At 39.7% G+C, this 25,742-nt stretch overlaps 2 protein-coding genes across 3 annotated transcripts in view; both read left to right on the plus strand.

The window, feature by feature from the left end:
- Positions 1–6,385, plus strand: part of PTBP3 (polypyrimidine tract binding protein 3) — a 60,550-nt gene extending 54,165 nt beyond the window's left edge. Inside the window, exons 16-18 of one of the 2 annotated variants that reach the window (XR_005566468.1) lie at positions 4,771–4,938; positions 5,562–5,642; positions 6,337–6,385. The gene's annotated coding sequence lies outside the window, so the exon portion shown is untranslated. Of the gene's footprint in view, positions 1–4,770; positions 4,939–5,561; positions 5,794–6,336 lie in introns of those variants that run through there. The other variant, XR_005566467.1, reaches the window with a different exon arrangement.
- Positions 6,386–7,738: 1,353 nt separating this feature from the next.
- The window catches only part of SUSD1 (sushi domain containing 1), a 43,597-nt gene continuing 25,593 nt past the window's right edge, over positions 7,739–25,742 (plus strand). The window contains exons 1-8 of the mRNA XM_039389288.1: positions 7,739–7,829; positions 9,613–9,744; positions 11,210–11,365; positions 12,017–12,169; positions 13,473–13,649; positions 15,633–15,812; positions 17,777–17,956; positions 25,229–25,323. Coding sequence (XP_039245222.1) covers positions 7,739–7,829; positions 9,613–9,744; positions 11,210–11,365; positions 12,017–12,169; positions 13,473–13,649; positions 15,633–15,812; positions 17,777–17,956; positions 25,229–25,323 — 1,164 coding nt within the window. The remainder of the gene's footprint in view (positions 7,830–9,612; positions 9,745–11,209; positions 11,366–12,016; positions 12,170–13,472; positions 13,650–15,632; positions 15,813–17,776; positions 17,957–25,228; positions 25,324–25,742) is intronic.

The following is a 25,742-nucleotide window of genomic DNA, read 5'->3' on the forward strand; positions in this document are numbered from 1 at the left end:
TTGTTCTTTCCTTCTCTTTTATTTCCAATTCTCACCTATGGCCAAATTGTCCAAAAGCAATGTGAGATTTAATATGAATACTGTGTATTCAGCAAAATGTCATTCCCGTATATGCTGAATTTGACTCATCTGGTCATCAGACTTGGAAGTATCTTCTGAATTGTGTAATTAATGTTCCTCATTTTTGAAAGCTGTGAAAATAGTTTTTCTGTTTAAGGACACAGTAAGTTTCTGAAAGGGATTTGCTACCTAAGTATTCTCTTCTATTACATCTATTAAATGAAGGTGGTTTCCACACCTTCCTTCATATGTGATGTCTGGTTGTGCGATATACTCTTTTCCTTTTTGTGTGTATGTCCTGAGTATGATTGAACAGCTTAAAATTCTCTCTTGCCGAGGCTTTAATTATCTTGTCAAAAGCATAAAGCATTCATACTGTTGCTCTATGTGATTCAATGAGTTTACCCTCTCAGAGGCTTCATTGGTCTACCAGATATTGAACTGGTTGGAGATTTTGGTAGCAGACCTCTCCCAGTTGTTGAGTGCATTTCATTTCAACAGTAAATGACAAGGCATTATGCTATTTGAGTTCTTCAGTTTAGGCATAAGATCTTTCAATGTTAATTCAACCACAGAGCTAATGAAAGTTAATACATGCTTCGTGATGCTGAGACTTGTTATAGCATAAATGTCTTTTTCTCTCTTTCTGCTCTGATTTGGCACTGTTGGTTACAGCCTGCTTGACACAAGATGGCCTGAGTTAATTTCTCCTTCCAGGCATACTATATATGCTTGTAAGATTCCCAAAGAACTTCCTGGAACACTTTACGGAGCTCTTATTCAGCACTCAATGCAGAAATATGTTGCTCGTGTAAATGGTTTTTCTCTGAGAAAGGTGTTCAATCACTTCAATATGCTTATTCTGTGGGACTTAGATTCTCCCAATTTCATATTATGGGAAGATTACACTTCTTATTTTACACTTAGTTTTTATTTTAATGCATATGATTTTAATCAAGGCCCTTCAAAAATATTTTCACAGTCATCGTTGCCAATCTTCAGCAGGAAAACAGATAAGGAAGAGATTATTTTTGCAGGGTCTGCCCATAAGATGTTATGTATCCTGTCTTGCCTGGGATATCTTACTCCCTTACTGTCTCATGAAATCTAACAGGAAAATTGCTGATAACTTTGCAGATCAATTGCCTAGAAACAGTGGGTTTGATTAAGATGCTGAATTTAAGTTGAGAAATCCTGCTGACTAATCTTGATTTTGTCCATTTCAAAGTCTAGGACCCAATCTAAATGGCCACACTGCTAAACTTACATTAACGTATCTTCTCACTTACTCTCCAAATGATGGGATTGTACATTCAGCCAAGCTTTAAAACACCTTCTGGTGTACATCTCATTGTACATCAAATGGGTCTGAAATAAAAAAATCTGTAATTGTAATTAGACAGTGGGTTGATGTAGTACATATTAAGAAAAACATCCTCACCCTGTATGTATGTATGTATGGCCAGTCTTCGCGAACGAAGATTTGGGAAAGGTCTTTACCCTTCGAGCCTGCGCAGTGGATTTTTTAGGTGAGACACAGTGTGCGCTGAACTGAGCCCACCCTTTAATCCTGAGGTTCATCTGCCGGGGCCGAGCAAGCTTGGACAGTGGCAGTGAGGTCCTCTGGACGTAGGTTTGTTTAGAGTGACCTTCTCTTAGATTGATGGCCTTACAGGGCTGACGAGCTCCATCTGCCCGGGGGAGTTTCCCTTGACCGGGAATTGAACCCGGGCCGCAGCGGTGAGAGCGCCGCATCCTAACCACTAGACCACCAGGGGGTCCCATCCTCACCCTAGTGCAGGCCTAAATGGTCAGTCGTCATTTAGTTCTCACAGGCTTACATTATTTGAATCTCAGGTTCTTCTGGTGTATAGAAAGTTCACGAGGCAGCAGTGTGTCCATGTGGCCAAGCAGGCCAATGACATCCTGGGATGCATTAGGAAGAGCATTGCCAGCAGGTTGGGGCAGGTGATCCTGCCCCCTCTGCTCAGCCGTGGTGAGCACCTGCAGTGCTGTGTCCCATTCTGTTCTTCTCAGGACAAGAGGGACACGAAGCTCCTGGAGTGGGTCCAGTGGAGGGCAACTAAGATGATTAAGGGACTGGAGTATCTGTCTCTCTTATGAGGAAAGGCTGAGGGGACTGGGCCTGTTCAGCCTCAAAAGAGATGACTGAGAGGGGACCTCTTAATGTCTGTAAGTATCTGCAGGGAGGGTGTCAAGGGGATGGAGCCAGGCTCTTCTCAGTGTCCTAGCAATAGGACAAGGCAATGGGCAGAAATGATGCAGTAACTTCCTAAGTTCCACGAGAATGAAAATGAAGTTCTTCACTGTGCAAGTGACTGTGCTACACTGGAACAGGCTGCCCAGAGAGGTTGTGGACTCTCCCTCACTGGAGATACTCAAGAACGGTCTGGATGCAATCCTGTGCCATGTGCTCTAGGATGACCCTGCTGGAGCAGGGAGGTTCGACCAGATGTCCTCCAGTGGTCCCTTCCACCCTTACCCATTCCATCATTCTGTGATTGTAAGACAAACTTGATTTCTTGCAAAAATTATTTGAAGTTAAACAAGACTATCAACTTTGCAATTAGAATGAAAAAAAAGAAAAGACTAGGTGACCTTTTATTTAACTAGAAATGTCAGTCTAAACCTTTATTACAATTTATGACAGCATAAGAATGCCATCATTCAGGGTGTCTTTCTCTTTGATTGCCAGTAAATGTAGAAATAATAGAGTTACACCTAATTTAATTTTGCAAGATGAAAGAAGAGAGCTTGTGCTGGTTTTGTAACCAAACAAAAGCACTCTCATTTTGTATGCCAAAAATGAATGCATTATGTTATGAATCCAAAATCCAACTCACTCTGCTGGAATTGTGTTCCACAGTAATTTGAGGTGCTTTCCAATTGACATAAAAACAGTTACTTAAAACTGGATAAACAGCATGTGAAAGCTTAATTGCTTACAGAACAACTCAAGGAATGAAGGTCAAGGTATTTACTATGAAAGGTTTGATTGTTAGATTATTCCCCTCTTTCCCACTACAAAATGTTGATTCAAATATGAGATTGCCAGGTGACAAAATACAGTTGGTCTGTAGAGAAGGAAGCCATAGCAAAAGAATCCCCACCTGACTGAACAGCTTGAGGAGAAGGGTTTGGTTTATAATCTCTAGTCACAGAACCACAGAATGGTTGGGGTTGAAATAGGCCTCTGCAGATCATCTGGTTGAACCTCCCTGCTAAAGCAAGATCACCAAGAGGAATTTGCACAGGAATGTGTTCAGGAAGCATGTCCAGGAAACAATATTTGGGTTTCTCTTCTCATAAGACACATGTATGAAATTTTTTATCTTCATAGATGATATATAACTTGAGAAGTTGCCATATTTTCCATTTAATGATTGTAGCACTTTCAGACTCATCTTGCCCATAAAAATAGGCAAAGCTTATGGTGAGAAGAGTATAATACAAGAATAATACTGTAGTCATTGTGATTTAGTTTTCTTCCTGTAGTTATGAAATAAATTATCATTCATTTTTGCCTGATCTATACGTTTCTACTAAGTTTTGTGCAACTGCAATAGTAAGACCAACCCCCTTGTGGGTGAGCTTGGGGAGCCTGGCAGAGAAGGAAGGATTAAGCTTGTTGCCCAGTTCTTTCTCCTCAGATTTTAGCAGATATTCTAGGATCAAAAAAGAAAAGATATCTGTTCATCTACTTGAAGTTAAGAAAACCACAAAAGTACTTTATTATTTATTTATTATTGTTATAATGTATGAAGAGGGTGCTGTTATTCCTTTTTTCTGTACTTTTCCTTTGTGCCTCTCTCCTCAGAACTATTGACTTTAGTCAGCCCAGCCCTCAGTGACACAGCATGAAACAATCAGAAGCAATGGCTAGTCAGCAGTCTTCTTGAACAATATTCCAAGATATGGCAACATTAGGATGTTGTCCCATAAACTGGTTGACTCTAAATCCTAGTATTTTAAAAATTGGGGCACAGTGTAGTGGCATCAAAGCTCTAGCTTCTATCAGAGTTTATGTTGCATCATCTCAGATGATATTAAGCCTCAACACACATAGGAGTACTATCCCAATTTCAAAACTAGGTGGGAGGGAGAAGTGAAGAGAGGCAGGAAGGGGTTATCTTATCAAAGCTCACAGTGGGTTTGTGGCAAAGCTCAGTTTGGTCTCCTACTCCAATGCTAAAACCCACAGATAGCAGCCCTTTATGCTCTGTAGAACTGCTTTTCTGATTAGCAGCAACTGTCAGCAGACTTTATCTCGTGCTCTTGCTATGAGATGTATATGGCATGCTCTGAGGTATGTTTCATCCAAGGCCTGTCCTCCAGGGTAATTGTATGGAAGCATTCAATATTTAAGGTTCAAATTCTGCTTTTGCAGAAATCTCATTTATTTTTTCATCTTGACTTCATTTGCCTGAGTTGAGAGAGTGGCACAGGCACACCTGAGAGCACAGACAGAAATGCTGAGAACAACTTGAGTGGTAATATTTCCTTTGTAGAAAAATTTGTACAAGAGACTGCTTTTTTTATGCACAATATTTACTGAAGCATTTTCAGAAGAAACTGAAGTGGGTCAGCCAATTTTTTCCAGTTATTTTTGCTTCAACAATTGCTGTTTCTTATTCTGGGAATTAAGTGGATAATCAGAAACCAGTCATTAATCTGATTCATTTTAAATAGGCACCAGAGGCAGAATTGAGATAGAAGGAATCTTCCATCAAGCTGCAGTTACTCTTTTCACTGCCAGCTGGAAAGAAGTGCTTGATAGCAAGCTGTTCGAAAATGCAACTGCATTATGAATAGCTGAGTGATCTCTTAACAAGGATGAAATACATTTATTTACTCCAGGTGAAGATGTTTGCTGTGTTTTTAAAAATCTGTTTGTTGAAAGAGCCATTAGTATCAAATATTTTGTCTTCATATGTAAAAATAAGTAGTGTAATCTCTGCCAAATATCCTTAAGAAAAAAATGGGATTTAGATGACACAGTGACATTCAACTGTCTGCAAAGGAGATTGAATGAATACAGGTGGCTGAGGAGATGTTTAATCCAGCTTGGCTTTCTGATTTTCAATTATCTCCATTCAGACAGTTGCAAGGAAAAAATGCACAGGAAACTTCCAAACATCTCTGGATGAATTCAACTACTTTGACCATCAGAATTATTTTCCTATCAAAAAAAAGATAAATGGAAGCAAACACTAGTACAGATGCCCTCTGGGCAATTTAATGTTAGAGAGAAAGGAAACACTGTAGTTACAAACTAAACTTCCTTTAGGTTTAACAGTGAAAGAATTAAAACCTTTATCCTGTCGAGAACAGAAAATATAAGTGGATATTATTCTGTGTTTTTATTAGAGAAATTTTTACATGCAACAAGCAGGATTGTCTAAGCAATTAGGGATCAGTATGTGTGGACACTAATCTGTCTTACTCTCACGAATGTTTAATTACCTTTTCAAATAAATTAGGTCAGGACTTGGGCAGGTGACCTCAGGGAAGAAATGATCCGTGATTCAGTGAAGTACTGGAAGAGATTGCTTGGGAATGCTGTGAGTTCTACATCACTGTATCTGTAAAGAACAAGTTAGACAAATATATCAAGAATCATAGAGTTTATCTTCTTCAAGAGCAAAAAAACAGAACAGGTGACCTTGCAACATCTTTTGACACTTATGACTCTGCACTGAATTTAGATATGCAAACAATATATATTAAATTTAAAGTAGCCTTTGTGTGTAGTTCAATTATTTGATTCTGAACTATGTCTTAAACAGCAATTAATTTTCTGTTTGAGACCTAACAGACTGAATAAAGCAAGGAGGTTTGTTCCAGTCATTTTCAACTGATACACATCCTTGTTACTTTCTTTAAAGAATATTTGTTACAATTTTTAACTTGTTCTCTTTATAAATATGATGTATTTAATCAAGCTTGCTGCCAAAAATTTTTTCCTGTTTGTTGCACGAGGTGTTTATAATTATAAAAAGTAGCTTCCACTACTTTTTATGAAAGGAACAGTAGAAATTGCAGTGATTAGTGGGTCTGCTACTTCGTGGGCTGCCAAGGAAGAGGAAAAATATAATTTCCAAATCATTTTAATATGTTGTGCAGAACAATTCCCCTCTGAACTATTCCTTATAATGATAAGCTACTTGCCACCACTGAACATGGATGCCTCCAGTTTCAGTAATTTAAGGCAGAAATATGCAGTACTGACATCTGTAGTCTGTTTTCCAAAAACAGGGTGACTTGGAAGGTAACTGACCGCTGCCGAAGAATCTGGTTGGGATGGATAAGAGTAGCAGAAGCTGGTTAAAAATGCATACCTACTTAAGTGGGCAGAATAGTAATTAAAAAAAGACTGGAAGAGACCAACTAACCTAAATAAATCAATAAAGTTGATAGTTTCACGAAACTTGGTTTGCATCCATTGAAATCAGACAGAGATTGTTTGGTCTTTGTTGTTATAACCCAGCAGTAAAACATCAGGTTATGTCACTCAAATGCAGTCCATTGAAATCAGACACATTGTTTGGTCTTTGTTGTTATAACACAGCAGTAAAACATCAGGTTATGTCACTCAAATGCAGTCGTGATGGAGAACTTGGCTGTGTAGGGATGTTAATGTAAAGACAACATAGCATATGAGCAAAACTTCTTCAAGAATCTCATTAGAGCTACCAAATATGCCTAATTCTACCTTTGTGCTAGGCTTCTCCCATTCATTGCCTTGGCATTCCTCTTTCTAAAATTCAGGCTCACAGACACGAATGAGGGCTGTGAGCGTTAGGAGTATTACTGCTCTTCTACAGCACAAAGCTCTTCAGGCAGCGCTACTGCTACTGCTACCAGCCCTAGTGGTGCTGCCCGAAAATGAGGTTTTAGGATTCACCTGTACCGCGGTGAAGGCCTGCAGTGACAAAGCATCAAGAGCTGGCGGTGGACGCCTGCACCGTTTTCGTATACCCGTAGGGCTGATGCGCCAACTCTTGTGCCTCGCGCAGGTGGTGCCGGGCAGGGAGTCAGATACGACTCCCTCCCGATGGCAGGGGGGACGCGCAGAGCCCTCCCAGCCCCCAGACTTGCCGGCGGCCGCCTCTGTTCGACGGACCGACACCATCCGAAGTGCTGCTCGGTCACGTTTGCCGCCGGCGGCCGGAGAGCGGCACACTCGTATTTTCCTTTCTCACGTACAAACAGGTGTAACGTTCCAGCCGCCCTTCTTGGGAATCATAAATGACCCCGTCCTCCGCTTCTCCCCCCCGCCCCCTGGCTATGGACAGCATCTGCCCTTATCAGCCCGGCCACCCGCCCGGCCGGGACTGAGGCGGTGTCTCGGGGAAAGAAAGGGGTTGTGCCAGGGAAGAGAGAAAAACACACCACCACAAAAAAAAAAAAAAAAAAAAAAAAAAAAAAAGAGAGTTTTGCGGGCAATGGGGGCAGGGGGGAGGAAAAGGGCCTCTCCGCGGGTAAAAGGCCGGGGGACCCAGGGCTCGGCGGCGGAGATAAGGGTGCTCCGCCCGCGGAGGGCAGCGCCAGGCGCCCTCCGCCCCGGCCGCGGGCTCTACCCTGCCCTCGGGCTGCGCCCCCTCCCTCCGCCCGCGGGGACGATGCAGAGGCGCCGGGGCGCTGCAGCGGCGGGGACATGAGCTCGGGGGCCGTCCGGGCCCAGGGGCCGGTCTTGCTGCTGCCGCTGCTGCTGCTGCTGCTGCCGCCGTGCGCGGGGCGGCGGCGGGGTAAGTGCGGCCGGGACCGCCCGACCCGGCTCCGCTCCCTCGTCCCAGCCCGCGGGGGGACGGGGGGACTGTGGGCGGGGGGTGGGCGCAGCCCCACCGAGACGTCCAGGGCCCGGCGGTGGTGGCGGAGTCTCTCTTGGTAGGGGTGTTGGAGGCAGCCCGTGGTGGTGGCAGAACATCCCTCGGTGGTGATGGCAAAGGCAGCCCGTGCTAGTGGTGGAGCAGCCCGTGGTGGGCGTCGTGCTTTGCACTCGCTGGCGGATCTCCTCGCCGCTCGGTGAGGGCTGTGGTGGCAGCGGCCTCGTGGCCTGCCCGGCTGAGAGGGCCTGGCCAAGCCAGGAGCTGTGCCTGAGGGAACACGTGGGTAGGACCGAAACCGTGAGGCGACTGTAGTGCTGGGGTGATAAATTGTGTGTTGTGATGGAGAAATAAGTCATAAAGTAGTAAAGGGGCACTGAGAGTCGACACATGTTTTTTGTCCCCTGGAGCAGCAATCTGAGGAGGATAGTCCCAAGTCTTATCAGAAGATTGAGGTATCATGAGAAAGTTCTTACCGTGGTTGTAAATCTAATTTTCTGATCTATGTTGGCTGCCATTGCATGCTGACAGTTTTTGTTTTCTTATCAGAAACACATATAAGTATATAAAAGCATGGATAACTAGGAGCAGGAATCTATGATGCTTCCCACAAATCTTAAGGTGCTCAGAAATGCACTGTGAGTAAAACAAACTGTGTGCATGTGGAGGGACGGTTTTATCACAGTGATAAGCTAGAAGCTAAAAGTGTTCAGATGCCTTCTCCCTCCAGTTATGGTTATGTATTCAGACACCTTGTAAGGTAATCAAAATTTTGACACTGCTATATGTGCAGTGAGGTTTGTATTCGTACCAATTTGAGCTGTCTTAGAAGAGTAAAAAATTTCGCATTTCTGTGTCAAGCATCATGAGACATCTGCTTGTGCAGTGTTAATTATTTCTTTTAAAATGTAGAAATGTGTAAGCATATGCATGCTTTGTCTACATTAAAGCCATCCATTCTGAGGTTTATCATTAGGAAAGTGAGTGCAGATGTGAAGATAACAAAAAGAGCTTACAAAACATGGACAAATTGAACATAATGCCATGAATACATGAATACAAAGAAGACAGTAAGTTTATATTTTATTCTGATTTCACGTATACTTATAGCCCTGTTAAATTACAGTAAATTAGGTTTTGTGTTGTATGCTGCTAAACCACTTTTAATATACATTAGTTTCTAAAATGACTTTAAGTCATTTTACTCCTGGCAGCATTCTCAACCTTGTTTTTATGAATAACATTTATATCATATACGTGTTGATGACACATGATTCAAGCAGATTGATAAGCAGCCCAAATGTGAATGTGTAAATAATAAGGAAAAAAAAACAAACACAAAACCCCCAGAGGAAACAGAAATCAAGAAAAAAGGGAAACAAATTATTATGAAGAAAATATTAATACTATTGGATTGACCTATTTATTATATGCCTTGTAAGTTTTACTGACTGTTGGGAAGCTCTTTAGCTTGTTGTCAGAGAAGAGATGGATGGACAAAAATGTTCAGTGTAGTTATTTCATTTAATCTTTTCTGTTTATTTTTCATCTTTAGTCTTTGAATAGTATGACTTGTTTTCCAGTAAGTTTGAAAATGAGGTGGGAGAAGATAGGAGTCCACTTTACATTTCGTGCCTGTTACCCATACCAGGCCACCCTTAAGGTTGTCCAAAAAAAAAGTAATTGTGTCTTTTTGTTCTTAAAGTGATTGTGAACAGATCAGTTCCAGATGTCTGTGCAACTTGCCACGTTCATGCAACATGTCATCAAATTGAAGGAAAAAGTGTTTGCATCTGCAACTATGGATTTGTAGGCAATGGAAGAACCCATTGTCAAGGTAGGCTGCCTGTGAATAAAGTGACAAGAAACTCAGTACATTTCTAAAATGCTCTTTCTCAAGTGATATTGATGAATTCTTCTATTAATGAATTCTTCAAAACATGCTAAGAGCTTTGTCATTTCCAGATAGATCTTCCCAAACATAGGATATGCGTGGATTGTTTCTCATTACCAAAAGATTACTACACAAGAAGTGTTGCTCAGCTTTGTTTTGTTAGTGTGGCTGATAGTGTTCTTCTACAGCTATCTCATACATGACAAATCAATATGTGAATCAAGGAACGGTGTCAAATGCTGCGTCTGAGTATGTGTAATAGCTTACCACTGCTTAAAGGGGATAGTTCTCCACCGCTGATCTTTCACTCCATCTCTTACCCTTCCTTCACAAAGAACTGGTGGCTGCTGGACCCCGCACAGAGTTATCTCCTTATTGTAGAAGAAACATAGAATCTTAGAATGGTTAAAGTTGGAAGGGACCTTAAGTGTCACCCAGTTCCAACCCCCCTACCATGGGCAGGGATATCTTCCACTAGACCAAGTTGCTTCTCTGGGCATCCTGTGCCACTGCCTCACCACCCTCACAAAAAAGAATTCCTTTCTAATATCCGATCTAAACCCACCTTCTCTCTGTTTAAAGCCATTCCCCTTGTCCTATCACTACAGGACCTTGTCAAAAGTCCCTTGCCAGCTTTTCTGCAGGTCCCCTTTAGGTACTAGAAGGCCACCATAAGGAGTCCTTGGAGCCTTCTCTTCTCCAGGCTGAAAATCCCCAACACTTTTGGTCTTTCCTTGTAGGAGAGGTGCTTCAGTCCTCTAATCATCTTCATGGCCTCCTATGGACTCAGTCCATCAGGTTGATGTCCTTCATATGTTGGGGAACTCAGAACTAGACACAGCACTCCAGGTGGGGTCTCACCAGAGTGAGGTAGAGGGGTAGAATCATCTCCCTCGACCTGCTGGCCACTCTGCTTTTGGTGCAACCCAGAACACACTTGGCTTTCTGGACTGCGAATGCACATTGCTAGGTCATGTCCAGCCTCTCATCCACCAACACCCCAAAGTCCTTCTTGGCTGCTCTTGATCCATTCTCTACCTGGCCTGTACTTGTGCTTGAGATTGCCCCCACTCAGGTGTTCCATTAAGTGCTGCAATCAGTGCATGCCATAAGGAAGAGCAGAAGCAGAGAGCAGGGTCCTCTGGTTTCAGCAGCTCTTAGACTCATCAACTTGAGCTGTGTCGTGAAACTGTTCATCCAGACATGACAGCCTCTCTGGGTCTGAATATTTCAGCTTACTAGCAGTGTTTACTTCCCAAATAATTTACAGAGGAAAACAATAAGAAGTCTATACAGAGGAAGTCTTTACAGAGGAAAACAATAAGAAGGTTATACGAAACAGAGTGAGAAAGGGAGGATACTCCACTTTTCTTAATCTCTCTCTGATGTGTTTTAAATATATTGACAGATAAAGATGAATGCCAGATTGGAGCCAGCAAGATCTGTGGAAATCATACACTGTGTCATAATACACATGGAAGTTTTTACTGTGTTTGCCTTCATGGATACCGAGCCTCCAACAACAACAAGACATTTATTCCCAATGATGGCACAAACTGTACAGGTAGACATCACAAAGATTCTTGAGCATGATGAATCCAGAACTTAATTTGTTACCACACCAGTCTTTCCCATCACTGTAGGACTTACTTTCTAACACCATATCAGAGCACTTGCTGTTGTGAATGCAAACACTTATTTAACATCCAGGTTCCTAACAGCTGTGAATTGGTTCTATTTTGAATTCTCTGTTATGTTACAAATCATTGCTTCAGAGTCACATTCAAACAATGATCTTTCCAGAATAAGAAAGAGCCAGATTAAAGAAAATCATACTTGAAATTCCCCAGAATGTCATATTTGTGTTTAGTGTAGAATATTAGCCAGTTCCTTGTTATAGTAATGAACTGTTACAACTAATCAAGATATGTGCAGACACAGGATTTTTCTGGAGTTGTTGTAGCAGCACAGAACATTGGAAACTCTTTGTCAAATAAACCAGAGATAATTCAAAAGATAGATAGCTACAAAACTGAAAGAATCCTCTTTCCAGATGCTTAAAGACCACACAGTTATAAGCTCCTTTGTTTTAGCAGAAGAGCCATCAGAAGCCATGTAGAACTCTTCATGGAAGAGTAAAGCTTGGGCCCTATATTAATTAATTGCTTTAAAAAAACTCTATTATGAATTGCATGTATTTTTTCTGAATTTTTAGATATAGATGAATGTGAGGAGTCTGGGCTGTGTGGTCACAATGCAAGATGTGTGAATACTGAGGGAAGCTACAAGTGTTACTGCGATGATGGTTATAAATTAGAAAATGGAGAGCATTCTTTTCATCCAGATGGAAACAGAGTTTCATGCAAAGGTGAGAGTCTTTGGATGCTGTTTTTGCTAGCAGACAAAATCAGTTGTTACGTGACACAGTAGTAGCTGCTCTGGACTGTGCTTGTAAGTCTGTAAGGCAGAAGCTTTATCTCTGGGCTTTGCTTCCTGTATATTTTTTTTCTTCTTCTTGGGTTCAGTTTGTTTCAGTGATGTCTGGATTGTAGAGTCAACACCAGATATGATTCCTACATGTTCTCATCAGTGCTTCAGGTGCACTTGGTCAGAGAAGCTTGATAATGCCATGAAGGTGATGTAGTTAGTTTCTGAATGGAAAGGAACTGTGGTGTAATCCACTTTTTTATATAATCACACTGCATGAAGGGAAAGGGGAGACTAAGTAGCTGGTAAGAGAGGTTAGCTGAATGAAACAAGCCTAGGGGAGAGGAATAAAAAAATAAATTAAACTATTTACTACATACTGTGTCTCCTGCATGAATAAACTGTTCTGTTTTTTCTTGCCATAACAAAAAAATGCCCAACCAAAACCAAGTTTCCAATTTGAAAATTCCTCTTTAGTGTAGGTTTTCACAGATGCAAATTGCTAGCAGTGTAAGCTGTAGATGTCAGGGTATGTAATGAACCCAGACATTCCAGGTTGAAGGAGCTGCCTAGATTATATCCAGCCTTTATTTCTGAATTATTGCCAGAACTGTCAATAAAGCTCACTGCCTATAATTTCCTGGTGTTCCTGACTGGAGTGCTCTTCTTTGTTTGCCAAAATTGCTGCTAACCCTGCTTATCTCATTGGCTTTCCTCTCCATATTCTGTGGTAGCGTATCTGCACTGACAGTGTTGCGGAGTCAGACAAGGGAGCCCTGTCAAGCAGATGTGCCAAAGGAATGTAGCTTTCATATGCAAACTGGTTCAGTGAGATGAAGGAATTGAGGGGCAGACCATTTAATTGCTACTCATCCACAGTGCCTCACTTTCTCCATGCATAGCAAAATAAAGCTGTGCACTGGGGCCTGAAATTTTCCTCTGGTGTTAAAGTATCATTGAGCCGTTGCTGTAATGAGAGTGGCACATGCCAAGCACCATCACATTGCGGTGTCGCTGTTTTGGTGTTGTGAATGGCTCCAGGTGTATGTTAGTAAGGATGTAGCTCAATAACTTGTTCTCTGTGTTCTTCCAAATGTGTGCAGGACTAATCTTCTGCCCTTTTGACAGCTTCTCAGATTCATCAGATCAGGTATATTTTGTGACCATCTAGTTGAACTCATTTTGAAGCGGTCAAGTGTTGAGATTTTTGTACTGTGAGATCTTTTAACCCAGTCTCTTTGCAGAAATTGGATGTGGTTCCCCCCCTGAAATGAAGCACGGATACATTGTGGGTAACTACAGCTTGCTACCAGGAAGTGTGGTTCATTATGAGTGTCAAGAAGGGTTTTACAGCAACGAGGGCAAATTCTCATACTGCACTGCAAATGAAACTTGGGAGCCTGCCACTTTAAGCTGTGAAGGTGAAGAGAGTCTGAAGTATTTTTAAAATTCTTCATTTAAGGGGGTTTAAGCATTGGAAGTGTGTTTGTGGAGACAGTGGTCTGTTTTCTCAGTTTGAGAGATAATTTTGTCAAGATCTGACTATTTGCAAAAGAAGAAAAGAAGGATAGGAGAGGTTATTGTCTGCCTCTTCTTGTTAGTGTAGTGATATTTTCAATGCTAGTCCATACATTTTTATCGATGTGTCCTGCCCGTGAACTGAGGCCTAGAAAACAACTAGATTTCTGTATCATTTCATGGGATAGGCCACTAACTTGGAAATCATCAGTGACCTCTCATGGAAAGACCAATTTTTCTGGCACCTTGTGAAGTTTTTTCTGAAGGTTGGCTGTAGATGCAAAAGAGAGACATCATAGCCCTCTTCATCTCTGGGTGACCTTCATGAATTTAAGAGCATTTGTGCATAAGCAAACACTTTCACATCTCTGAAGCATTAAGTTTCCTGTGACCGTCTTTAAAACTTCCACTTGCTTTGGTGTTCTAATTGCCCATTCTGTTGAAATATTACTGCTTAAAAGTGCAGGATTGATTTTGTGTTCCTGTGAATAGTTAGAAAATCTGTACATTGGCTAAATACACTTGAAGCGCTAGCTAATAGAAGCTGTACTGTCTATAGCAATTCTGCAGGCGAGAATTGCCATCCTGAAAATTGTCACTTAGTGAGGACGGTTTGTTTCTTTCAAACTACAAATACCCTCTTGGTTTCTAATTCTTTCCCTTTTTCTGTTTTTTTTTTCCTTTGAGAGTGGATAGAAATGTAATGTTTCTCTGTGTGTCTAAGGGAAGTGAATAAATTAAAATAAAGATGCTGAACCAATGTGGCTGGGAAAACTAAAATATTAAATATCACCAGAAAATTCATAAGAAAGAAAAGATAAAATAATTTAATACTAAATTACTGGCATCAGAAATAAAACAATTGAAATAACATTTTCTCCAATAAATAAATAAAAGAACAATGACTTTTAAAACAAAAAGGGAGTGCCCAAAGTTTCAAGTGGTCCCTAAAGAAAGATTGTAGAATACAATCCTTGTGAGTTGTTCGTACATTTATTTTTTTGTTAATATTTTTCATAACTTGCTTTTTCATGTGATTTTTTAATTCTGCAATCAGACAGTAGGTCAGTTCAGATTTTCTGAGCACATCTCTTATATTTAATTGAAATAAAATACATGATACACCAAGAAACAGCCCATAAGTCTAAAACAACAAACTTATTTCCCCTTTGTATTGCAAGCTCTTTTCCTGGATTTCAATTAGAACTTCTCTTTTTTGTAAAACCAGCAAACCTGATTTTTTTTTTTTAATACTAGTAAAGGTAGTTTTAAATAATTTGGTTTTTTCTGGGTGCTGCTTGACTTTGTTTTTTGTATTTGCCAATGACAACTCAGCATGTTAGTGAATATAGCAACTATTACAGTGCATTTTGAACATCATTTTGCCTTAGCAGGAAGTTTTAGTATTGGTATGTTGTAACCTTTTCTATGGTTTTGCATTTTTATGATCTTTGTATACTTTTTTCAAATTTTGCTTTCTAAAGGCAGTTTCTGCTCGTCTGCCTCCCTCTGAATTGTTGCTTACTGCAAATTGTATAGAACCAGCTTGCCACATATAATCAGGTTTGTAAAAGCAGGGGAATCTTTAAAGATACAAAAGAAAACCAGAAGTTTTCCGTATACTGGCAGCTAGACTAAGGAAGGAGTCACAGAGTTAGCATACCATTTGGAAGGAAAGGCAGAAAAGTGATGTCATTTTATTTGGAAGCAGATCTGGAGTAGCTACAGCACTGTCAGTCATAATGGAAATGTTGCAGAGGACGTCAGGGAGTGTTGGATTACTGCAGGAGAAGAGGGTAAGGGTAAACTCCCTTGTGGGAGTGCAGCTGTCAGTACTCCTGCTGGTTGACTAACAAGGTTATTTTCCTCTTCTTTTGTATCCCTAGGTGTGGATTGTGGGGTTCCACCTTCTGTTTTGAATGCACGTCCAGCATTTGTAAGTGGGACCACATACAAAAGTGAAGTTACTTACAATTGTCTTCCTGGTTACTTGATTGCAAGTGGGAATTGGACTGCAGTCTGTAATGCCAAAGGACAGTGGGATGGTCCTGATTTGGTGTGCAAAGGTAAATAAAATCTGCCTTCAGATTTGTTTAGCATAGATACTGTTTCAGCCACTGTTATTAATAGCCGTTATCTTCTGTGGGCATTCAGTTTATGCAGTCTTCTGGCATAGAAAGTTCAGTCCCAAAACAAAAAACATATATTACAAGGGGTTTTTTTTATTCCGTGTTGCTAATGAAGTTGCAATAAATTGTTAATAGTTAACATTCTAAGAACGTAATCCCAATGCATGTTGGGCATTGCAATTACCATTAGATGAAAATTCAGCCTTAATTGCTAACATTTTTCTAGTTCAATATCTACTCTGTGATTGAAACCACTACACAGAAATTGAACTGCTGGTTTGTCATTAGCATCCCCTCAAAATTCTCATATTCAGAAAGTTTCAAGCTGCAAACTATGATTGCTCAAGCATGCTATTGGTATTTCAGATGAGTCAAATCCTTATATTGCTATAATTTGGGAGATAGCCTAAAGAGTTCTTCGATAAGATGAATCACAGAGGTACGTTTTTTTTAGAAAGTATTTTACCCAGTAAAATGTGAAGTGTTGTTTTAATCTGAGCTCATATTATTAATAAGAAGCCTCAGAGTAATTACATTCTTTAGTCAGTTTTCATACGGGCACAGCTTCACTTTTGTTGCATGATTAATATCTCTTCAACTTGATCCAGTAGGATAAAGTTTTCTGCTTATTGCAGTAAAATATAAGTTACAAAGACTCTGTACTTTTAGAGTCTTTTTTAATATTCTTGTTCTATGTTACGAGTCTAAATAGAAGGTTTGCAGTGTTACACAGAAATATGCTGCACTTCAGTCTGCTTACAGAATGGCTTTGGATGAGTAGCTGGAACTAAGCAGCAGGAATTTTTGTATCTCATCACACACTGTTCTATAAGTTGAACATATGCTTTACGTGTGTGTTAGTTATTCTAAAGCTTGTTCTGATGACTTATAATAGATACATACGTTCATACACATTAGAGTATGAAAAGGAAGGTAGTTGTGGTGGATGTGGGTGTATTGCCCATTGCAATATATAATGTTTAATTTTTTTGTTAAAGGTTGTACAGATCACAGTTCTATAAACTTTGGTTCTTACTTCTTTGCTCTTTTTTTGAGTAGAATTTCAGAATCACTTAAGATTATTAAATGGTTTTAAGAACACTTGTTTTCTGCATATAAGCTTTAGTGAAGGTAAGATTTTAATTCTTAGAGTGTTTGCTTCTTGTAACTGAAGTGATGCAGAATCCTTTATCAAGGTTTAATGTCCACTGTGGATTTAAAAGCAGATTTTAATCTTAAACTGAATAATATTGTTCCATTTATTTTATCTTCACTTTTTTTTTATTCCCTAATTTTATTATGAACCCCCTGAAAACTGAGCAAATGAATTAATTTATAAGTTCATTATCCCAAATTTCTAATTATCTGTAAGGTGGTTCAAATAGTCCATCAGATTTTCCCTCAGAAGTGCTCCTCCTGCTTGTGTGTAGCAGCTTCTTTTTTTCAAAAGCTTGAATTAAATCCACTGACGAAGGAACATGACCTTCTTGATGCTATTCTTTAATGTCACTCCTTGGACCATGTGTCTTTTTTCGTATCTACTGTTACTAGTAGGTAAAATAAGGGAATAAATAGCATGTGGGGGATAAGAGAGTGTTATGGGAAGATAGATCCATTTATAAAAAATTTTCTTAGAGATCCTTGCTCTCCATTTCTAATCAGGACACTTTGTTTTATTTTGTGGTTCATCCTGTAGGATAAATGCCCCACCCCGCTAGAAGGTCTCCAGTCAAAATTTTGGGTTCTGGTGAACTGGCCTGGCTTCTAGGAGTCACTAAGAAGTGAGAAAAAGTGAACTGTTAATTACTTGCTGGGACAGTTCATCCCTCCATCTTAAACACTTTGATATGCCTTGCCTGCTTTCCTTTACATGTTTGTTTTCCTGTTTTCCTCTCTTCCAGAAATAGACTGTGGCAAACCTTTGCTGATTCCACACACAACAGTGACCTGGGATAACTCTACCGCTCTCTGGAGCAGAGTGTACTATCAGTGTAAAGAAGGATATTATTTCAATGGAGACAAGAATTTTTCAGAATGCACAATAGATCAATCATGGGAGAATATTACATACACATGCAAAGGTAAAAATTACTGTAGGAAGTTGCTATGAATTGCTATGCAATTTAAATAGTTTGTCGTTCCTGTTTTGAAGGTAGAAAGAAGAGGAAGGATGAAGTCAAGAAGTGCCCTTTTAATATATGATGTAGGGAACATGGTGGTACTTTTGGATGAAACAGTTGTGGAAGAGAGTATTAACCATACAGCGGCCTCTGGTGGATGCCACAGATCTTTCTGTAACTGCTTAGCTTTTTACCTCAAACAGAAAGAGACTAATGCAACTGAGTGTTCATTGCTGCACTGAGAACCTTCAGCTTTAAAAGCCCATGGAGCGTCACCTGAGAGGCAGCAGGCATTTAATGGTATTTTCTTGAGACTCTAATACTGTAAAGTGCACTGCAATGGAAATGGAATTCAAACCTTTTTTCTCCTTCTTTTTTTTTTTCTTTTCTCATAATGACCAAAGCAATATTTGTTCATGACTGCCTGTACAGCCTAGATCTAGTTGTCTGCATTTCAGTACAGAATGATTTTCTTAATTAAGAATGAGTCCTGAGAAGGGGGACCCGTAGTGAAGTTGTTGCCATGCTGTGGGCTTGGAAACAGACATTTCAATAATAGCAAAAAATAACAGATGTTTTGGACTATGATTGTTGTGCTTCTTAGTGTTCTGCATCCTAAGAAAGAGGTGTCACGTGATAGTTCTACAGCTGTCCATCTCTTGTTCTTAAGTAGCAATGCTGTCTTTTGCAGACGATAATGTTCATTTAGCTTTGTAACATCCTCATGTTCCTCAAAGGGTCTAGAAGTGTGTCCTTGACTGCTACCGCTTCACTTTACACAGAATTACTGTGTGATGCCTCTCTTGCCCCACTTGACATCTTGAGCATTCACTGCGAATATAAAACATGTGACACAAAACAAAACGAGCATTCAGAAAAGCAGTTCTCTCGGCGTTTGTAGTGCCCAAATAAAAATGAACTGCCGTCTTTAGAAGTCATGATTCATATTTCATTTAGGCAATTTGCGTGGCTGTACTTTGTGAATTGGTTTTGAAGACAACATTGTGTAGAGTGGCTAAGTTAAATCAGGTCTGTCAGTCTTGGCATTAACAAGAGTTCTGTCTTGAGCACTCTGAAGCTTTGGAGGGCCTGAACCTGCAGACTGCACTCACTCAGGCTTATCATGGGTTTCAGCAAGAGCTTTGCCAGAGGCAAAGTGTAGACTCCAGCTTTAGCTCTTGCATCAGAGGCCAAAAAAGTCAGACATGATCAAGTAGAATAGCAAAAAAGCACTTGTGAAAGTAGCCTAAATAGTCCAGTCTCCTTTAAAAAAAACTTAATCATGGACAGGAAATTAGTACAAAGGTCTTGTATCTTCTTGACTTCTGCATTTTTCACATCTGCTAGAGGTAACAAATGTAACAAAATACTTCAACATGAAATAAACTTTCTGTTTTGGTATTGATGCCTTTGAGATACACCTGCTCTTAAGAGTGTGTATAATTAATCAGTAATTCCCATTAAAATTAGAGGAAGTCATTTTCCTAAATAACTTATAATAGAAGTTGGAAAACCTCTTGTCTTTTCCTGCTGCCTGAAAAACTGCATTAGAAATAGGGAAGTTAATAGAACATCCTCAGGAAACTGTCTTTGACAAATGATTTCTTCATTTCTTAGAAAGTGATTGCTATGGAATGCCCTTTATTTGCATTGTCTGTTTGGAAATCTGATAAATGTGTGTATGTGTGTGAGTACCATTATTTTTAAATATTAAAAATTTGCTTAAAAAAATTAGTTTTACCAGTGATGATGATTGGATTAAACCATCAGTAAAACGTGGCAGGAGTCAGCTGGATTACAGTCTTTCTTTACCAACCCTTGATTTGTATACATAAATCAGGAGACTGAAGTGCAGAGAACATTAATATTAAATACCTGCTGTCCATTATGCTCAGCGTGTGAGCCTGGACATCCTGTATCGGTTGTCCTTGCAGAACTTCTTTGCGTGTGGAGTAGGTTCCACAGAATCATAGAATCATTAGATTGGAAGGGACCAGTGGAGGTCATCTAGTCCAATCCCCCTACCAAGGCAAGGTCACCTAGAGAAGGTGACGCAGGAGCATGTCCAGGTGGGTATTGAATGTTTCCAGAGAGGGAGACTCCACGACCTCCCTGGACAGCCCGTTCCTGTGCTTTGCCACCCTTGGTGTAAGGAAGTTCTTCCGCATGTGGAGGTGGAACTTCTTGTGTTTTAGTTTGTGGCTGTTGCTCCTTGTCCTGTCACTGGGCACCACCGAAAAGAATCTGGCAGCTTCCTCTTGGCCCGTGCCTTTGAGATGTTTATTTTCATTTATTTAATTACAAAAACAGTGTGCTGTTGACTCCAGGCACACATTGTATTGAGCTCTGGTGAGATTTTATGGTAAAACTGGGACCTTTTCCTCAGAGTGAAAATGAGATTCGCATGTGGGAATGATATTTCAGTTTGTTTCAGGGAAGGGCTTTTCTTATAAAGAACTATAGCATGCAGTGGTGGAATACAAGATAGTTGGAAACAAAAAGCTTGCTTTTCCCATTGTGAATTTCAGAGCAGAAATTGTCAGCCTTAATATTTCTCTCCTCAAGTGAGGTTGTTCTGAGTGTAGCTCAGAATAAGACATTAGGTAATGTAAGACTTACAGTTGCTTTTATTTTTATGAAAGAGGAAAATATAAAATAAAACCTTGCCACTAGTTTTTCTTTTTGAGTGGATTCCACAAAGCACTATGAGGCATTTGATAAATTTTTAAAATTTTTGATAAATTTTGATAAATTTGATAAATTTTTAAAATTTATCATGGCTTTAAAAAGGGCAGAAAACAACTGATTTGTGCTTTGGCTGTCTATTCAAGTTTCTTCCTGAATCTGTACTTGCAGCATACTGCTGTTTTTCGCAGCCATGTATAAATAATTCATGTCAACAGTTATGAGCTTAGTAGAAAAGTTGTCACATCTGTGGGCATTGATTCAAAACCCATGGTTCTGTAGGAATAAGAACATGGTCAAAGCATTAGGATAATACAGTCATCAATGAAAAGGATCTGATTGTCCTGAGATCTTGTAAATGCCTAATGTGATACATACAGACATCTGGTAATCTAATAATTTCTTTAATTACCTGAGAAAACACAAGTGGAATGGAAGATGCTGCTTCTCAGATCAAAGTGATGCAATCGAGTTAAAGCAAACAAAAATATAGCTTTTTGCAGGACTATTTATGTTTGAAACTCAATTAATAATTACCCCGTTTGTGATGACAAGTGCCAGTCTTGGGAAGCTCTTTCAGCTTGGGAGTAGATCGCATGCATTTCTAATTGCAGCCCATCTATTTCCATCTAGTCCGACACCCTTGATTGGCCCATCTTTCCTCTGTAAGTATGCTCGCAATTGTCTCTGTTACATTTTTGTCAGTCTGGTTCAACACACAAATTACTCTGCTCCTGATTGTCTCTGGGTAATATTTTTAAACCAAGGGAAGTACTAAATCATTAGCTACCTGTCTGCTTCTTCTTGAATGATCATATCTGCCTGCAGCTTTGCTGTTTCTTTTTAGGTTTCCTCTATGTAAAGTTTAGGGCTGAAGGTGAAAACCTGATGAAATTTGGCAATCCTAGTTAAAATGAAAGCAAGTATGTTACTCAAAATGTGAAAAACTCATAAAAACCTACCTGAAAGTTATAAATAATGAAGATACATCTTTGTGAAGTAAATTCCGTATGTATTTTCAAAGGCTACTGTGCAGGAGTTTGTCCTTATGCACTGAAGCAGTCTGAGCAGAAGTTCTCTAGAGATGTTGTTTGCTCTCATTTAATTTCTCTGTCTGAAGACTGTGTGGTCCATATTAGTAGCAGATGATGTTTGCCCTGTCATTCACTGCTTTCACAGAATTGAACAGGCAAAATGCACCAAAAAATCTAATACCTGGATTTTTTCTCTCCCCAAATTTTCATGTATGTATGGGGTTTGGTGGGAAGAGCTCTGTGAGTGAACTTGCATGTGTGGATGCCCTTTTAGCTACTTGCTGAAGTTAAATGTCAAAGCGGAACCAGTCCTATCTGCTTTCTGGTAAATTCTGGTTTTTCACACAGGTTCAAAAATACTTCACTGATAAGATGTATCTTGAGCTGAGGTCAGTTGTAGTGAAATGTTCTTTCAACTGAAGACAAGTCAACTGTGTATGTGAAAGAAGTCATGTGTTTTTAATGGCTATTCAGACACAGTGGTATGTGTGTGACTTTTTTTATTTTTTTGTGAATCAGCAAATAACAGCATTGAGTACTGGGTCCTGAACTCACAGAGACTGCTAAGCAAATTGTTAAGGTTGGTCCTCACGGCACAGTGTTAAGACAGAAGAACATGATAGGACAGGCATTTATGCTCTGGCTGTAAGTGCTGTGAAGTTTTTCCCAGACACTCAGGCACAGGGAGAGGCCCTCATTCCTACTGGAGCTTTAAAAGCAGAGTAAGCAAGACTGAGAGCTTCACTCCTTGTTTTCCTTCTTAGAATTGGTATATTTGGTTTTCTTAACATTATTTCTCCCTTTTTGACACTCGCTGGTGCTGTTGAATCACTTTGCTTGTTTTTTTACATTCTGCAATTTCTGTTCTGTTCAGCAGCACCTGTCTTCCCTGACTGCCAACAGCCAGGTGCTATTTGTATCTCTCTATCCTATCCCAAATTTGCCTTTCAGTATTTGACTCTTCCGGGATCTCTTTCCACCCTTCTGCTCTGGTCCCTAGGTATTTATTTGCATATTGTTTCTAGGACTCTTTCCCTTGGGATGGGAAGGAGATTGTGAAGGCAACCTGAAGGTCGGTGGAGTAGCAGAGATATCCACTGGCCTTGGTTAATCACAAGTTGAAACTTATAGTGCTGAGGTATGGGAAAATGGAAGGTCTTTGCTTATGCTGTCTCATTTGTGAGGCTGAGTGTAAGCTGTTGACCAAAATCAGATGCATTTAAGACTTGGATGTTACTATCTGCTAAGATGTCACACTGAGGCCAGCACATATAGTGGGTTTCACAAGCAGAATTCCCAAGAAACCTGTTTCCCTTTAGTAGCAAGAATAGTTTTTTTCAGAGATGCCTTTCTGCTGTTGTTGGATACCATGTTTATATTATTGGGATTAATGTTAAACCAAGCACTTTCTGTGTACTTGGTTATCTGAACAAAGAGTGTGTGATCTGTAGGAATAAAGGAGGAAAACTGGTCTCTTCAGAAGCCCAAGATTTTGTTGTATTTGGTCTGTACAGCTTTTCATGCTCTTTCACTCACACCTATGTGAAATGAAAACTTTCGAAAAAAAGTCTGCCAGCTATTCTGTGAAGGTATGGTAAACATATGGTAATTATGTGGTGGTCTTTTCCTTCTTCTTGTCCTCCTGAAAATTCAGAAAGCATGACAAAAAAATTGATGTAGTTACAGGAAAAAAAACCCTACTAGTTCTGCTTTCTTCCTTCCAAGGAGGCAATGTAAGATTTCTTTCCTTGCTTGAATACCCAGCATGATCACTTTTGTTGTTTGCTGCTTTATTTTGCTTTATAAACTCATTAGTCAAGTTCCAGATTTTCTTGCTCAACAATCTTGGAAATTATTCCTCCTTGCTCCCTGCCCCCCTCACCTTGTTATGCATTTTAATTCAGATCTCATGGATATGCAAATGTTTTCCCTCTGTCTGTGAGTGATTTTTGTCATCCAGTCTTCTAAAAAACATCTCATTTAAAGGATACAGCAACTGAACGTAATCTTTTGCGCTGTGTTGGTACAGAAGTCTTATACTACAGTTTTTGGACAGTACTGTGAAACAGATAACAATAGTTGTAAGCAGCACTTAGACGCAATTAATCACAGAACCATTTGTAAGGAAATTTGTTTTAGAGGCCACGCAGATTAATCATTTCTGTTCTGGAGACATGGAAGCTTTCAACAACGTTTTCATATTTAATGAGTGCGGAATAGAGGAGTTAAAATTAGTTGGGAGATAAATTGGTCCAGTTAGTGAGGCATCTATTTTTTGCATATATGGAGAGGGATATAATATTAGAAAACAGTTTTATGGCAGTATTAATAATCAAAAAAAGGAAAGAAAAAGTGCTGCAAAATACATAAACAGTTGCACTTTAGTTCTAAATAACTGCCTACAAATAGGTATGTTAGAAACTATTGATGTATTAATTTATTTTATGACAACTTGATTCCCATGTGCTACAAGGGGGCCTTGTGAGATGGTAATGAAGTTAACATACAGAGGAAGAGTGCCTTGGTCTGTGCTTGCTTTCGCAGCAGGACATTATGCAAACTGTTTTATGAATATTTCAAAGTATCTACCACTGCTGTCCTATAAATTCCCTTCAATTTTTCAGCAGCCCGTAAGGGCTTTTCAACTTAGAATCTAGATGAGGTTGGATTTGTAAGACCTTGGTTGTGTATTAAATGTAATAATAAAATGTGGTAGTAGGACAGAGGAATGACTATTTGAAGGCTGGTGAGTGAAAGAAGAGGAGCAAATACATTCACTGTCAATCTGAGCTGTGATCAGAAGGAGCTTTGTTCTTGGCTCTGTGAGGATGTTTGTCATGTGAGAGCAACTGCACGGTGTCTGATGACAGCAGTGAGAGAACTGCCTAAAAAAAGAGTGGATGAGTTGAGCTTCCTGGCTGTGCTCTTTCTCTGAGGCATAAGCCTACTCTTAAAAGTGTGTGAGTTAACACAGGTATGCTGAGGGATGTATCTCTGCTTGCTACAACTGTACTTCCTACATGCTTTCTTCTGTGGGCTTCATTCTTTTAATCTAGTGTTTAGTTTGAGAAGTGTTTTACTGTGATGGTGTGATTTAATTTTATTTATTAAAAAAACAAGAAAAAATTTCAATAGCTTTTAAAAAGCAACCAAAATAAATAATGGACCAAAACATTGATTCAGCTACAAGTAGGATCTTTTCCAGTCTACCACAGAAGCTTTCTTAAAAGTCATGGTTCAGTTTATGTACTCCTTGCTGTGTGTTTAAAGACTTCACAGTCATTATTTTACAACACGCTTCTTCCTTTAGCCTGTTATTTTAAGTTTAGGAGCCAACACAATTAAGAGGAGACTTTCTTCCTAACATGTGCCTACCTTGTTTGTTTTTTTTCTGTTTAGGAAAAAAATGAACAAACAAAAACCATAGAAAAATGAAAAATAAACAGTTGTTCCAAACTTAAGATTTGCATGAGAAATAATGATTTTCCTTCTGTGTTCATGTTTTTGCTCACAGAAGAGGAATTATTCAGTAATTTGTCCATATTCAATGAAACATGTGTGAAGTGGCAAAGGAAAACTGGAAGACCGGGAGTGCAGAAAATGTACACAGTAAGTAGGGCAGTATTTGAAGTATTTGAGAGTGGAAGTAACTTTGTTCTGGTTAATTCTGCTAAACTAGCAGTGGAGATTTGTTTTGTGGGTTTTGTTTGTGTTGTAATTTGTCTGGATCTTCCCAGTGAAGCATCTAGAAACCTAACCCACGTGGCTGGGTTAGGAAAGAAAAAAAATTAGATCTTAAAGTTAGGTGCAAAACTCAAAATCTCGGGAGTCCCATTCCAGTAAGTCACCTAAACACCTGCTTGAATCTGTAAGAAGTTTCAGCATAAGTTTATGGGTTAGTGAATTCTGTTGCAGAGCTTAAGCTCAAATTGCCACAGAAAACATTGTAAAACTTGGGCTCTGTCCCTGTCTGTGACCCAAGCATTTCAAGTGAAAAGTGTATCACTTAGAGACACTGGATGTAACTT

Source organism: Pipra filicauda, unplaced genomic scaffold (genome assembly GCF_003945595.2).
Source record: "Pipra filicauda isolate LSUMZ 115617 unplaced genomic scaffold, ASM394559v2 scaffold71_size5581439_pilon, whole genome shotgun sequence".
Classification (NCBI taxonomy): Eukaryota; Metazoa; Chordata; class Aves; order Passeriformes; family Pipridae; genus Pipra; species Pipra filicauda.